The 13,474-nt window shown below is 50.4% G+C and overlaps 1 protein-coding gene across 1 annotated transcript; it reads right to left on the bottom strand.

The window, feature by feature from the left end:
• Positions 1–1,857: 1,857 nt before the first annotated feature.
• Positions 1,858–11,939, bottom strand: LOC135636404 (uncharacterized). The gene is made up of 3 exons (XM_065148092.1): positions 11,622–11,939; positions 3,208–3,579; positions 1,858–3,009 (listed from the first exon to the last, which is right to left on the bottom strand). Exons 1-3 carry the CDS (start codon positions 11,937–11,939, stop codon positions 1,858–1,860), a joined length of 1,842 nt encoding a protein of 613 aa, XP_065004164.1.
• Positions 11,940–13,474: the final 1,535 nt, after the last annotated feature.

Raw genomic sequence — 13,474 nt, 5'->3', positions numbered from 1 at the left:
CCTCGCCAGCCTTCCGAGCCGTGGATACTCTTCTTTTGAGCCCATCTAGGATGGACCGGTTGGTCAGCTCTGTGAGCCCGTTTGTCTGGGGATGAGCGACCGAGCTGTACTTTAGGTGGATTCCATGGTTTGCGCAGAACTCCCGACATCTCTGACTGGCGAACTGGGGCCCATTATCCGTGATGATGGTTTTCGGTAGGCCGAACCGAGTAATCAAACTCTTCCATACGAACTTCTCTATTTGTCATTCCGTGATCGTCGCCAACGGTTCGGCCTTGACCCATTTTGTGAAGTAATCTACGCTGACGATAATGTACCTCCGCTGTCCTGAGGCTGGGGGAAGGGTCCGAGGAGGTCTAAACCCCATTGCGCAAACGGCCACGCGCAGTCGATGGGAGTCAGGGGGGGAGAGAGAATCATTTCCTACCTTTTGCGTCAGACTACTTCGTACTTCCTCGTCTTGCTCGTGCCACTCGCTCCTTTTCTCGCCAAAGGTCAGTAAGAATGGTGTCCCCTTCTTCCCGTTCGTCTTCTCCTTCGTCGAAAGCCGGGGGAACGACGACTTCGTCGAATCCCACCTCGTCGTCGGACGAGAAGGCGGCCCGGGCCCTTGAGGCCTTGATGTGGCCCCATGACCATGACTCCACTGTGGGTGAGTCATCGTTGAGCCTCCTCTGGGATCGCTATGGCATCCCAGAGGAGTTCGTCCTTCTTGCTCCTGAGCCTGGCCAACGAGCATACGACCCGATTCCTAGGGGCTACGCCCTCACCCTTGACGCCTTCGAGGTCGGGCTACGCCTCCCCCTACACCCCGTCATAGTCTCCTGTCTTTCTTGGTGGCGTATCTCCCCGTCTCAAGTGGCGCCGAACTCATGGCGCTATTTGGTGGCGTTTTTGGGGGAGTGCCACTACGCCAACATAGCCCCGACCCGTCCCCTCTTCTTTTCCTGTTTTCGTCTTTCTAAGCGGTCGGGAGGCTACTATTTGTCTGCTCGAGCGGGTTTCAGAGTGAGTGGGGCCCCTTCCAGCAATAAGGGGTGGAAGGAATGCTTCTTTTTTGTCAGTCGCTCGGAAGACTAGGGGTTCGGTGTCCACTGGGGAGTGCGTGTGATAGACAACACCCCCCCGGTCTTGGACGACGAGGAGCACCGAGGGCTTATGAGGCTTAGAGAGATCCTCCCGGCCTCCCGAGCCATCCGGAGTATGTCTAAGCAGTGGTTGGTGGAGGCGGGTCTTAGCCCGGTACCTCTAGGTACGCTCCGAGGGGCGATTTTTTAGGGGTTTTCTCTCTTTTCCTTGTGGGTTTTTTTCTTAACTAACAGTCGTTCCGACCATTCTTAGCAGAGATGGTGCTTCTCGAGGCCCTGCGTGGGGGAAAGACCTCGGCCGCGTCGGGCCGTTCGCCTTCCGTCACCAGGGTGGGTACGAGGGAAGCCCCTGTGGACGTCGAGGCTGGTCGGTCTCGGAAGAGGGAGAGGACGCCATCGAGCGAAGGTCTAGAAGTGGTCGCAGCTTCGGCGGTGGGAGATGCCGTGGCACCGGTGGTGGAAGGCGCCGGAGGGAGCCTCGGGGAGGGCGAGACTGGCACGAGCGGGGGCGCGGCGGCAGAGGCGCCTCGCCAGCCTTCCGAGCCGTGGATACTCTTCTTTTGAGCCCATCTAGGATGGACCGGTTGGTCAGCTCTGTGAGCCCGTTTGTCTGGGGATGAGCGACCGAGCTGTACTTTAGGTGGATTCCATGGTTTGCGCAGAACTCCCGACATCTCTGACTGGCGAACTGGGGCCCATTATCCGTGATGATGGTTTTCGGTAGGCCGAACCGAGTAATCAAACTCTTCCATACGAACTTCTCTATTTGTCATTCCGTGATCGTCACCAACGGTTCGGCCTTGACCCATTTTGTGAAGTAATCTACGCTGACGATAATGTACCTCCGCTGTCCTGAGGCTGGGGGGAAGGGTCCGAGGAGGTCTAAACCCCATTGTGCAAACGGCCACGCGCAGTCGATGGGAGTCAGCGGGACTGCGGGTAGCCGGGGCGTGCGAGCATGTTCTTGACATGAGGTACATTGCTGCACATGCGTTCTCGCATCCCGACACATGGTCGGCCAGTAGTAGCCTTGGCGAAGTACTTTATGTGCTAGGGTCCGTCCGCCGATGTGCTCTCCGTAGACTCCTTCATGTATCTCTGCCAGGACGGTCTTAGCTTCGTCGGGCTCTAAGCATCGTAGGAGGGGGTACGAAAAAGACCGCTTGTAGAGCCGTCTGCCTACTTCGGTATACCATGCATGTGTGCGACTTAGGCGCCGAGCTGATGCTTCGTCGGGCGGGAGAATTCCGTCCCGCTTGAAGCGTAGCAGTTCTTGTACCCAGGTGGTGGACGCGCCACTCATAGCTGTGGTTGCGATCTCGATGGTGCGAGCGGGTAACTGCTCGACCTCGGGCCCGACTTCGGGGGCAGACTTTGAGGCCAACTTAGCTAGTGCGTTGGCGCGCTCGTTCTCCCCCCTCGGGACATTAGATAATGTAAAATGAAGGAACTTTGCGGTCAGGCTTTTTACTTGTGCCAAGTATTTCGCCATAGTCGGGTCACGGGCCTCGTATCCCCCGCTGAGTTGCTCGGCCACCAGCTGGGAGTCGGTGAGGACGTGGAGGGCGACCACCTGCATCTCGAGGGCCAATCTGAATCCTGTTAGAAGCGCCTCGTATTCCGCCTCATTGTTAGTGGCACGGAATCCAAAGCGAAGGGAACGTTCGAACGACCGCCCGTCGGGAGCCCGGAGTACCAGTCCCGCGCTAGCACCTTTCGAGTTGGCTGATCCGTCGACGTGCAGGACCCAGGCCTCGGGAGGTTGTCTGAGGCTCTTGTTCTCGATCTGCGTTAGCTCTGCGATGAAGTCGGCCACGGACTGGGCTTTAATAGCTGTCCTGGGCACGTATTGAATGTAATGTTCGCCGAGCTCCACCGCCCATTTGAGAAGCCGTCCTGCAACATCAAACTTAGACAAGACCTGTCGGAGCGGTTGGTCTGTAATTACTTCTACCGGGTGAGCTTGGAAGTAAGGGCGTAGCTTCCGGGCGGACAACACGAGCGCGAGCGCTAGCTTCTCGATCGGTGGGTATCATTCCTCGGGACCGTTGAGGACGTGGCTAACATAGTAGACCGGGAGCTAATCGCTGAAGTTGTCTTTAACTAGAACAGAACTTACTGCGCGCGGGGAGGCCGCCAGGTAGATCCTCAGTTTCTCGCCGGGAGAGACCGAGGCGAGTCGAGGAAGGTTGGTCAGGTGTTGTTTCACTTGCTTGAAGGCTTCCTCGCATTCTGGTGTCCATTGGAAACCTTTTGGGTTCTTCAGCGCCCTGAAGAAGGGAAAACAACGATCACCTGATCGGGCGAGGAAGCGGGACATGGCGATGAGTTTTCCGTTGAGACACTGCAGGTCTTTGATCGTCCGGGGCGATTGCATATTGATGATCGCTTGGACCTTCTCTGAGTTGGCATCAATTCCTCTTTCGTGTACAATGAATCCGAGGAACTTTCCTGACGTGACGCCGAAGGCGCATTTCGCGGGGTTGAGTCGCTGTTGGGAAATCATAGGGGGCGACATCATATGCGCAGCGGAAGAACAAGAAAACAAAAATCCCCGATTCCCAAAAAGGTGTTCATCGTCGTGCGAAGATTGGTGCGCAAAAATCCGCAAAACATAAAACTGCGTATATTGATTGTGTTACCTAGGGAGATCGTATATCCCTGTTTCCTTGCAGATCCTTAGGAGAGAGCAAAGGAGGTCAAGCGTCCTCCTCTCTAGCGGTGATCCACACAGCAGGGTTGCGACGACGCTCCTCAAAACTCCAGGCCTACTCTGAGGGGGAGAGGGAGAGGAGAATAGGAAGGGCAAGCAAAGACTCTAGCCTATGAGGCTGTGAATCCCTCCTATTTATAGAGATCCCGTGTCAAAACCCTAATGGGTCCTTTCCCTAGTGGGTATTGGATCTGCATCCAATAAGACAAGGGCTCCGTCGGATATCTCATATCCGAACCTCTACTCATCGCAATGCCTACCATATGTGTGTGACCCTCTAGGCCCAATATCGAGCTGGCCGTGAGTCATACCTGTCAGAACTCCTTCTAACTCAGTGAATTATTATCTCTGTAATAATTCACTCGACTCATCGACTACGGAAGTACTAGGCCACTACGCCGTAGTCCCCAGACGATACAGGGGAATCCAATCCATTGGACCTGTCTGTCCTCAGTTACCATGTACCTATAGTCCCTCATCCATCTAATATCCCAGAGACCGTATATCGAGCATGGTGCTGTCAGACCCATACGGTTTCTACTCGAGTCTCGCTCTAATCGGATTCTCCCGGAGAACTCTTTCTCTCTCAACCCGAATGACCCTGGCCAGGGATTTGTCTGAGCAAGAACACATGGGATATTCCTCTCATGATACCGAGAGTGGATGATCCTCTATCGACACTCAATAGCCCTCGTAAGGTCGACTACCACTCCCAATGACCAGCTGTACTAGATCTGGGAACAGCCAAACCTATAAGTCTGGTATCAAAGAGTGGAGCACTCATACAGGACATCCTTGGTGTCTCAAGTCTAAGAACCAGATACACCACTAGGACTACGGAATCGTTGTCTGACAATAAGGCATCATCAACCATCCAGCATTCCGTAAGCGGATCAATCAGTGAACTCATTCTCCAATGAGCACCTGTACTGTATCCCTAGTGTCCCTACACAAGCAGCTATGAGACCAGCTGCATCCATCATATGGACGGGTATACAGCACACCAGTCTATCCGGTTATCACGATGTCCCTCTCGAGTAACCTATGACCGGGATTATTTAGGATATGTGTTTAAAGGTGAATCGATCTCATTATCGTGATCTCATCACGATCCGATTCCCATTGCACAAATCCAAGGACATCACAATATATATGCATTTATGCAATAGTTATAAAGTGATATACGCCAAAATATAATAAGCAAAAAGATTCTGTATCAAGTCACACGTGCCATCACTCACGTGATTGGCTTGCTGGGCACTTATGAATAGCAATCTCCCACTTGACCTAAAGCCAATCACCTATGTGTCTGATCCCCATCAGACTCCTGTGACGCTCATAGACAATCTGAGACAACGGCTTTGTCAGTGGATCTGCAATGTTATCTTCGGATGGAACTCTTTCCACTACTACATCTCCTCGGGTTACGATCTCTCTTATAAGCGGGAACCTCCTCAGAACACTTCTGATGAGACCCGGGTTCCCTTATTTGAGTAATCACCCCATAGTGGTCGCAATATGGGGAAATCGGCTCCTCACTATCCGGCACGACTCCCAAATCTGTGATGAACTTCTTCAACCAGACTCCCTCCTTTGCTGCATCTGATGCAGCAATGTACTCCGCCTCTGTGGTCGAGTCAGCAGTGGTATCTTGCTTGGAACTCTTCCTGCACACTGCTCCTCCATTCAAGATGTACACATACCTTGAATTCGACTTGCTATCATCGACATCAGACTGAAAACTTGAGTCAATGTAGCCTTCAACCTTAAGGCTATTACCTCCATATACTAGTAAAAGATCCTTAGTCCTTCTCAAGTACTTAAGGATACACTTTACTGCTTTCCAGTGCTCCAAGCCTGGATCCGCCTGATACCTGCTCGTGACACTCAGAGCATGCGCTATATCAGGCCTAGTACATAGCATGGCATACATGATAGACCCTATTGCTGAGGCATAAGGTATCATATCCATGTTCGCCCTTTCTTCTGGAGTCTTTGGGGACATACTCGTAGAAAGCGATATCCCATGTCTCATCGGTATGAGACCTCTCTTGGAATTTTCCATGCCAAACCTTTTGACAATGGTTTCTATGTACCTGGACTGGGACAAGCCAAGCATCCTCTTGGATCTATCTCTATAGATTCTAATCCCCAAGATATAAGATGCTTCCCCTAAGTCCTTCATGGAGAAGTGTCTAGATAACCAAGTCTTTACTGTGGATAGCATTCCTACATCATTCCCAATGATGAGGATGTCATCCACATATAACACCAAAAAGGTGATAGCGCTCCCACTTACCTTCCTGTACACACAAGGCTCATCTTCGTTCTTAACGAAGTCATAAGATCTGATTGACTCATCAAATCTTATGTTCCAACTTCGGGAAGCTTGCTTTAGTCCATAAGTGGATCTAAGCAACCTACACACCTTATCTGGGCAGTTCTTGGACACGAATCCCTTAGGTTGCATCATATACACCTCCTCCTCGAGGTTCCCGTTGAGGAATGCGGTTTTCACATCCATCTGCCAGATCTCATAATCATAGTATGCTGCAATAGCCAATAGAATTCTGATGGATTTTAGCATTGCTACGGGTGAGAAAGTTTCGTCGTAGTCAACACCTTGCCTTTGACGATACCCCTTAGCCACTAGCCTTGCTTTATAGGTCTCTACCTTTCCATCTACTTCGATCTTTTTCTTAAAGATCCACTTGCAACCGATGGGTACAATACCTTCGGGTGCATCAACTAGGTTCCAAACCTTATTGGAGTACATAGAATCCATCTCAGAATTCATGGCTTCTTTCCACTTCCCGGAGTCTATACTCATAATAGCCTCCTCGTAGGTCTGAGGATCAATATCCTCTACATCCTCTGCTCTAATATGTCCCACATATCTCTCAGGAGGATGGGATACTCTATCAGACCTGCGTAAAGTTGAAACTTGTGTATTAGATACCTGAACAGACTCGGGCTGTAGAGTGGTGCTTGAGCTTGGTTCTCCAACCTCGCTCAATTCTATCATTCTCCCACTGTCTCCGTCAAGAATGTGTTCCTTCTCAAGGAACACTGCTCTCTTAGCTACAAAGACCTTTTGGTCCTCGAGATGATAGAAATAATACCCACAAGTTTCCTTGGGGTGTCCCACAAATTTGCATCGCTCTGTCCTTGATTCTAACTTATCGGGGTTGTGTCTTTTAATGTGGGTAGGGCAGCCTCAAATCTTAACAACCTTAAGATCAGGCTTCTTCCCTTTCCATATCTCATATGGTGTAGACACTACCGACTTAGTTAGAACTCTGTTCAGAAGGTAAGCTGCGGTTTCTAGGGCATATCCCCAGAATGAGATGGGTAGGTCAGCGAAACTCATCATGGACCGTACCATATCTAATAATGTACGATTTCTCCTTTCAGAGACACCATTGAGCTGAGGTGTATAAGGAGGTGTCCATTGGGATAATATCCCATGGTCCTTGAGGAAGTGAGTAAACTCTGTACTTAAGTACTCACCTCCTCGATCTGATCGAAGAGTTTTGATACTCTTTCCAGTCTGGTTCTCCACCTCATTCTTATACTCTCTGAATTTCTCAAAGGCCTCGGACTTGTACTTCATTAAGTACACATATCCATACCTTGAGAAATCATCAGTAAATGTAATGAAGTAGGAGTAACCTCCAATGGCATGAGTTGACATGGGTCCACATACATCACTATGTATGAGTTCCAACAACTCAGTGGCTCTCTCTCCAGTTCCCATCTTTACCACAGTGGAAGCACTGGCCTTTGTCCTTTGTTGGGTCTTTCTTAGCAACCTTTGCTTTACCTTGTTTGCCCTTGCCCTTTCCCTTCTTAAGGGACCTTTCTGCTTTCCTTTTCTTTCTGGTCTCACCAGTGTAGAGAACTGGCTTCTCTTTCTTAATAGTACTCTCTGCCTCCCTCAACATATTGAGGAGCTCTGGGAGAGTCACCTCAAGCTTGTTCATATTAAAATTCATTATGAACTGTGAAAAGGAATCTGGTAGGGACTGAAGCACAATGTCCACACACAAGTTATCCTCTAGAACCATTCCTAGACCTGTGAGTTTCTCTATCCACTCAATCATCTTTAGGACATGGTTCTGAACCGGTGTCCCCTCAGTCATCCTAGCGCGGAAAAGGCTCTTGGATATCTCATATCGTTGAGTCCTTCCCTGTTCCTCAAACAATTTACGGACATGTAGGAGAATGGATCTGGCATCCATCTTTTCATGTTGTCTCAGTAACTCTGGAGTCATAGAGCCCAACATATAGCACTGAGCAAGAGTAGAGTCATCAATGTACTTCACGTAGCGAGTGATCTCATCCTCGCTTGCCCCTTCTTCGGGCGTAGGCATCACTGTATCAAGGACGTACACGATTTTCTCCGCTGTGAGAACAATTCTCAAGTTACGGAGCCAATCCGTATAATTTGAACCAGTGAGGCGGTTGACATCAAGTATGCCACGTAAGGGATTTGAAAACGACATTTTCTGAAAATAAAGATGTAGCAAAAAATAAATAACATGCAGATTTTGCAAGAAATAAACTATCAAGATATGGACTTCTATCTTAATATGCTCCCACTATTTTACTAACGAGTCACGCGACACCCTCAGCACATGAAACGGAAGTCTCCGGCAGACTTCTAGTGGGGATCAGGATCCAATCAGCGTCTTAGTGTAACCTCGAGGGACTCGACCAATCACACTAAGCCTAAAAGGTAGACAACTCTTGCCGATCACAACTCCTTGTGATTCCCGTCCTGTTCGGCCTCCGAATCACCATGGCCTCGAGGGACTCGACCAACCATGATGCTCGGTTAAGTCAACACCTTCGTTACAAGATGAGTCTGATTTGATGATATACCCTCGAGGGACTCGACCAAGCATATCATGCCCTCAGGTCACCGGTGACATCTCTATGTCGTAAGCAAGATAGCGAATCGCGATATAGGTGAGTCTCGAGGGACTCGACCAACTCAACCTACACCGGGATTCGGTTCCTACTCATAACGATGGAAGGCCACGTGGGTCAATCTAATTGCCTCACGTTTACCGACTTAATATTATCGAGAGATATTTCTATGATTAGGTCTCATAATATGACATGTCACACATATGCATATTTAATATATATCTACATCGCATGCAAATATATATACATATCTAGTAGGTGTATAAGCAATCACACTAGATGATCATGGACCACAACCTAATATGATTAGGCCCGAGCCAGTAGGCCTAATCACTCACATCAAGATCTATGTGTGCAACGGTGCATCTCCATGCCTTGTGATCGTCCATCTCGTCCTCGTCGGTTCCGTCGACATCTTGATGCATCTCCATGCATCACGATCGTCCGTCTCGTGGGTCCCGCTATGGCATCCACGCTCCCGCTGCGCCTCCTCATGTGATTACAACTTAATCATAGGCACGCAGGCCCGACAATAAACGAGAAATATAATGGAGGTTCGCAGACCTCAATAATAATAATCACAAGTACACAAATCACACGGTCCATGATCATCCGTCCACTCATCATACATCACATGTATAAATAATCATCATCATGTAGGACTACTAGATAATAATAAAAATAATAATCAACTAAACCTTTTAATTAATTAATATTTTCTGAAATCATGGATATAAAGGGAATTTCTCAATTCCTAAGGGTATTTTCGTAATTTGGACAAAAGACAGAAACTGAAATTTCTCAAATTCCGAGGGGCAAAACTGTCTTTTGCCCAGAAAACCCTAATTTCATTTCCCCATTTCGCAGCTGCCGCCGCCGCCACCCTGCCGGCGGCGGCCTGTGCGGCGGGGCGAGGGCACTGCCCTCGCCTGCAGGCGGCACGCCCGCTGGCGGCGATGCCGCTGCGGGTGGGCTCCCCCGCGGGCGCCGCCGCCTCCGCGGGCGGTTCTGCCCGCGAGTCAGCGCCCGCAGGTGGTGCTGTCTCGCTGGCGGCCGCCCCTGCGGGGTTTTTGCCCGTGGGAGCAGCGGCCACAGGCGCCGCTGCCCTGCGGTGCCTCAGCCCGCGCTGCTGCCCCGCGGCGCCTCTGCCCGCGGGTTGCCAGCCCCGCCGGCAGCAAGCCTGCTGCAAGCAGGCCGCCGGCCGGCTGCTGCAGGCACAGCGCTTGCGCATGCGCCGGCGCTGTGCTGCCTGGCTGCGGCTGCAGCGGCAGCCGCAGGTGGCTGCAGGCATGCAGATCGAGGGCAGCAACTGTTGCTGCCCTTCCTTGCTTTTGCGTCAACGATTTTGACGTCAAAATTCTTCCTAAACACAATACACGCAGTTCAAAACCAATCATTCGCACGAACAACCTGGCTCTGATACCACTGTTGGGAAATCATAGGGGGCGACATCATATGCGCAGCGGAAGAACAAGAAAACAAAAATCCCCGATTCCCAAAAAGGTGTTCATCGTCGTGCGAAGATTGGTGCGCAAAAATCCGCAAAACATAAAACTGCGTATATTGATTGTGTTACCTAGGGAGATCGTATATCCCTGTTTCCTTGCAGATCCTTAGGAGAGAGCAAAGGAGGTCAAGCGTCCTCCTCTCTAGCGGTGATCCACACAGCAGGGTTGCGACGACGCTCCTCAAAACTCCAGGCCTACTCTGAGGGGGAGAGGGAGAGGAGAATAGGAAGGGCAAGCAAAGACTCTAGCCTATGAGGCTGTGAATCCCTCCTATTTATAGAGATCCCGTGTCAAAACCCTAATGGGTCCTTTCCCTAGTGGGTATTGGATCTGCATCCAATAAGACAAGGGCTCCGTCGGATATCTCATATCCGAACCTCTACTCATCGCAATGCCTACCATATGTGTGTGACCCTCTAGGCCCAATATCGAGCTGGCCGTGAGTCATACCTGTCAGAACTCCTTCTAACTCAGTGAATTATTATCTCTGTAATAATTCACTCGACTCATCGACTACGGAAGTACTAGGCCACTACGCCGTAGTCCCCAGACGATACAGGGGAATCCAATCCATTGGACCTGTCTGTCCTCAGTTACCATGTACCTATAGTCCCTCATCCATCTAATATCCCAGAGACCGTATATCGAGCATGGTGCTGTCAGACCCATACGGTTTCTACTCGAGTCTCGCTCTAATCGGATTCTCCCGGAGAACTCTTTCTCTCTCAACCCGAATGACCCTGGCCAGGGATTTGTCTGAGCAAGAACACATGGGATATTCCTCTCATGATACCGAGAGTGGATGATCCTCTATCGACACTCAATAGCCCTCGTAAGGTCGACTACCACTCCCAATGACCAACTGTACTAGATCTGGGAACAGCCAAACCTATAAGTCTGGTATCAAAGAGTGGAGCACTCATACAGGACATCCTTGGTGTCTCAAGTCTAAGAACCAGATACACCACTAGGACTACGGAATCGTTGTCTGACAATAAGGCATCATCAACCATCCAGCATTCCGTAAGCGGATCAATCAGTGAACTCATTCTCCAATGAGCACCTGTACTGTATCCCTAGTGTCCCTACACAAGCAGCTATGAGACCAGCTGCATCCATCATATGGACGGGTATACAGCACACCAGTCTATCCGGTTTTCACGATGTCCCTCTCGAGTAACCTATGACCGGGATTATTTAGGATATGTGTTTAAAGGTGAATCGATCTCATTATCGTGATCTCATCACGATCCGATTCCCATTGCACAAATCCAAGGACATCACAATATATATGCATTTATGCAATAGTTATAAAGTGATATACGCCAAAATATAATAAGCAAAAAGATTCTGTATCAAGTCACACGTGCCATCACTCACGTGATTGGCTTGCTGGGCACTTATGAATAGCAGTCGCATGCCGAACCTGCGGAGCGTAGCGAATGCTTCGGTCAGGTCGGCGAGGTGAGCCCCGGCCTCTTGGCTTTTTATGATCATGTCATCGACGTACACCTCCATGTTTCTCTCGATCTGGTGGGTGAACATCTTGTTCACCGTCTTCTGATATGTTGCCCCGACATTTTTCAATCCGAAGGGCATGACTTTGTAAAAGTAAACCCCCTGATCGGTGATAAAGACTGTGTGCTCTTGATCTTCAAGCGCCATTCTGATCTGGTTATAGCCCGAGAAGGCGTCCATAAACGAAAGGCGGGCGTGACCCGCTGTGGCGTCGACCAACTGGTCAACCCTAGGTAGGGGATAGCAGTCCTTCGGGCATGCACTGTTAAGACTGGTGTAATCAACGCACATCCTCCAGCTTCCATTAGCCTTTTTAACGAGGACTACATTGGATAGCCATTGCGGGTATCCGGCTTCTTTTATGAAGCTACCTGCCGTTCCGTGGCCTGTCGCCTCAGCTTTTGTTTTACCGGACGAGTGCCAGGCGAGATACTGAGGTAATGTAAGGCAATTTCCGGGTCAACGCCTGCCATGTCGGAGGGTGACCAAGCGAAGATATCAGCGTTCTTTGGTAGGATGCCGACAAGTCATCCTCGTTCTTGCTCGGGCAGTTCTGACCCGATCCTAATCGTCCACTCTAGCCGATCTTCTAGGAGCGGCACAGCGACTGTGGTCCCCTTTGGCTCCAGGTGGGGGGTCGGCTTCTGCATTCCCCTGGGATTTGCCAATGGTGGTTCGATCCTCGCCTTTTTGGGTAACGAGACGACGGTCAGGTAGCAGCGCTGGGATTCTCGAGGACTTCCTACGATCTCTCCGGTCCCAGCGTGGGTTGGGAACTTCACGGTTTGGTAGTAGGTCGAGACGACAGCTCTGATTTTGTTGAGGGTCGGCCGACCGAGGATGGTGTTGTAGGCAGCGGGGAGGTCGATTACCAAGAAGGTGGTCATTGCCGTCTTCGACCTCGGCGGGGCTCCCAAGGTGAGGGGCAGAGTGATCGCCCCCAGTGGTGAGATTGAATCACCGGTGAAGCCGGTGAGCGCCGAGGATACCGGCTTCACGCTGTCCCTATTGAATCTCGGATTTTGATGATGAAACTAATTGATTGTGTTTAGATGTTTAATTGCATTTTGAGTGATGCAGGTCTACTCGATCAGGATTAGACAGTTGACGCAGGAGGAATTGACGTTGTGCCGGAGGAGATCAGGTCAGGATATTGGACGGCAAAAGGCTTCGGATGTCGGGCATCGAGCCAAGGAGAGCGGAATTGAGCCAAGGATATCGGGGTTGCGGAGGTCAACCACCGATTGGGCAACAAGCTGCAAGAGAGGACGATGCGCTGAAGAATCGGACGAAGTGCCAACCAATGACGTGCCGGGGAACAGAATGTCGATTCGCGTTGTAATAATTGTCTAGATCGGAGAAGAGTTTTAGTTTGTGTGTGCAGGAATAACTATGATAACGATGAAGACATAAAGCGAAACAAAGTGCTGGAGTCAAGCGCAAAGGATTTGTTGCGAGTTCGAGAGTTCGACGGAAGTCCGAAGGTTCGTCGGGAATGCTGCCGGAACTAGCCGAGAATGAGTAGGGAGCTTGCCGAAGGGTTTTTCGGAAGCTCGCCGGAAGGTTCGTTGGAAGTTCGCGGAGCTCACCGAGAAAGATCGGAGCTTACCGAAGAAGCTCGTTGGAACTCGCCAAGATCAAATCATGAAGTCTAGGAGCTTGCCGGGAGTCCGCAGAATGGTTTCCGAGAGTTTATCGGAAGATCGTCGGAAGTT

The sequence above is a fragment of the Musa acuminata genome, chromosome BXJ3-4 (assembly GCF_036884655.1).
Source record: "Musa acuminata AAA Group cultivar baxijiao chromosome BXJ3-4, Cavendish_Baxijiao_AAA, whole genome shotgun sequence".
NCBI lineage: Eukaryota > Viridiplantae > Streptophyta > Magnoliopsida > Zingiberales > Musaceae > Musa > Musa acuminata.
The sequence above is the reverse complement of the archived record's forward strand: the minus strand, read 5'-3'. Positions and strand labels throughout refer to the sequence as shown.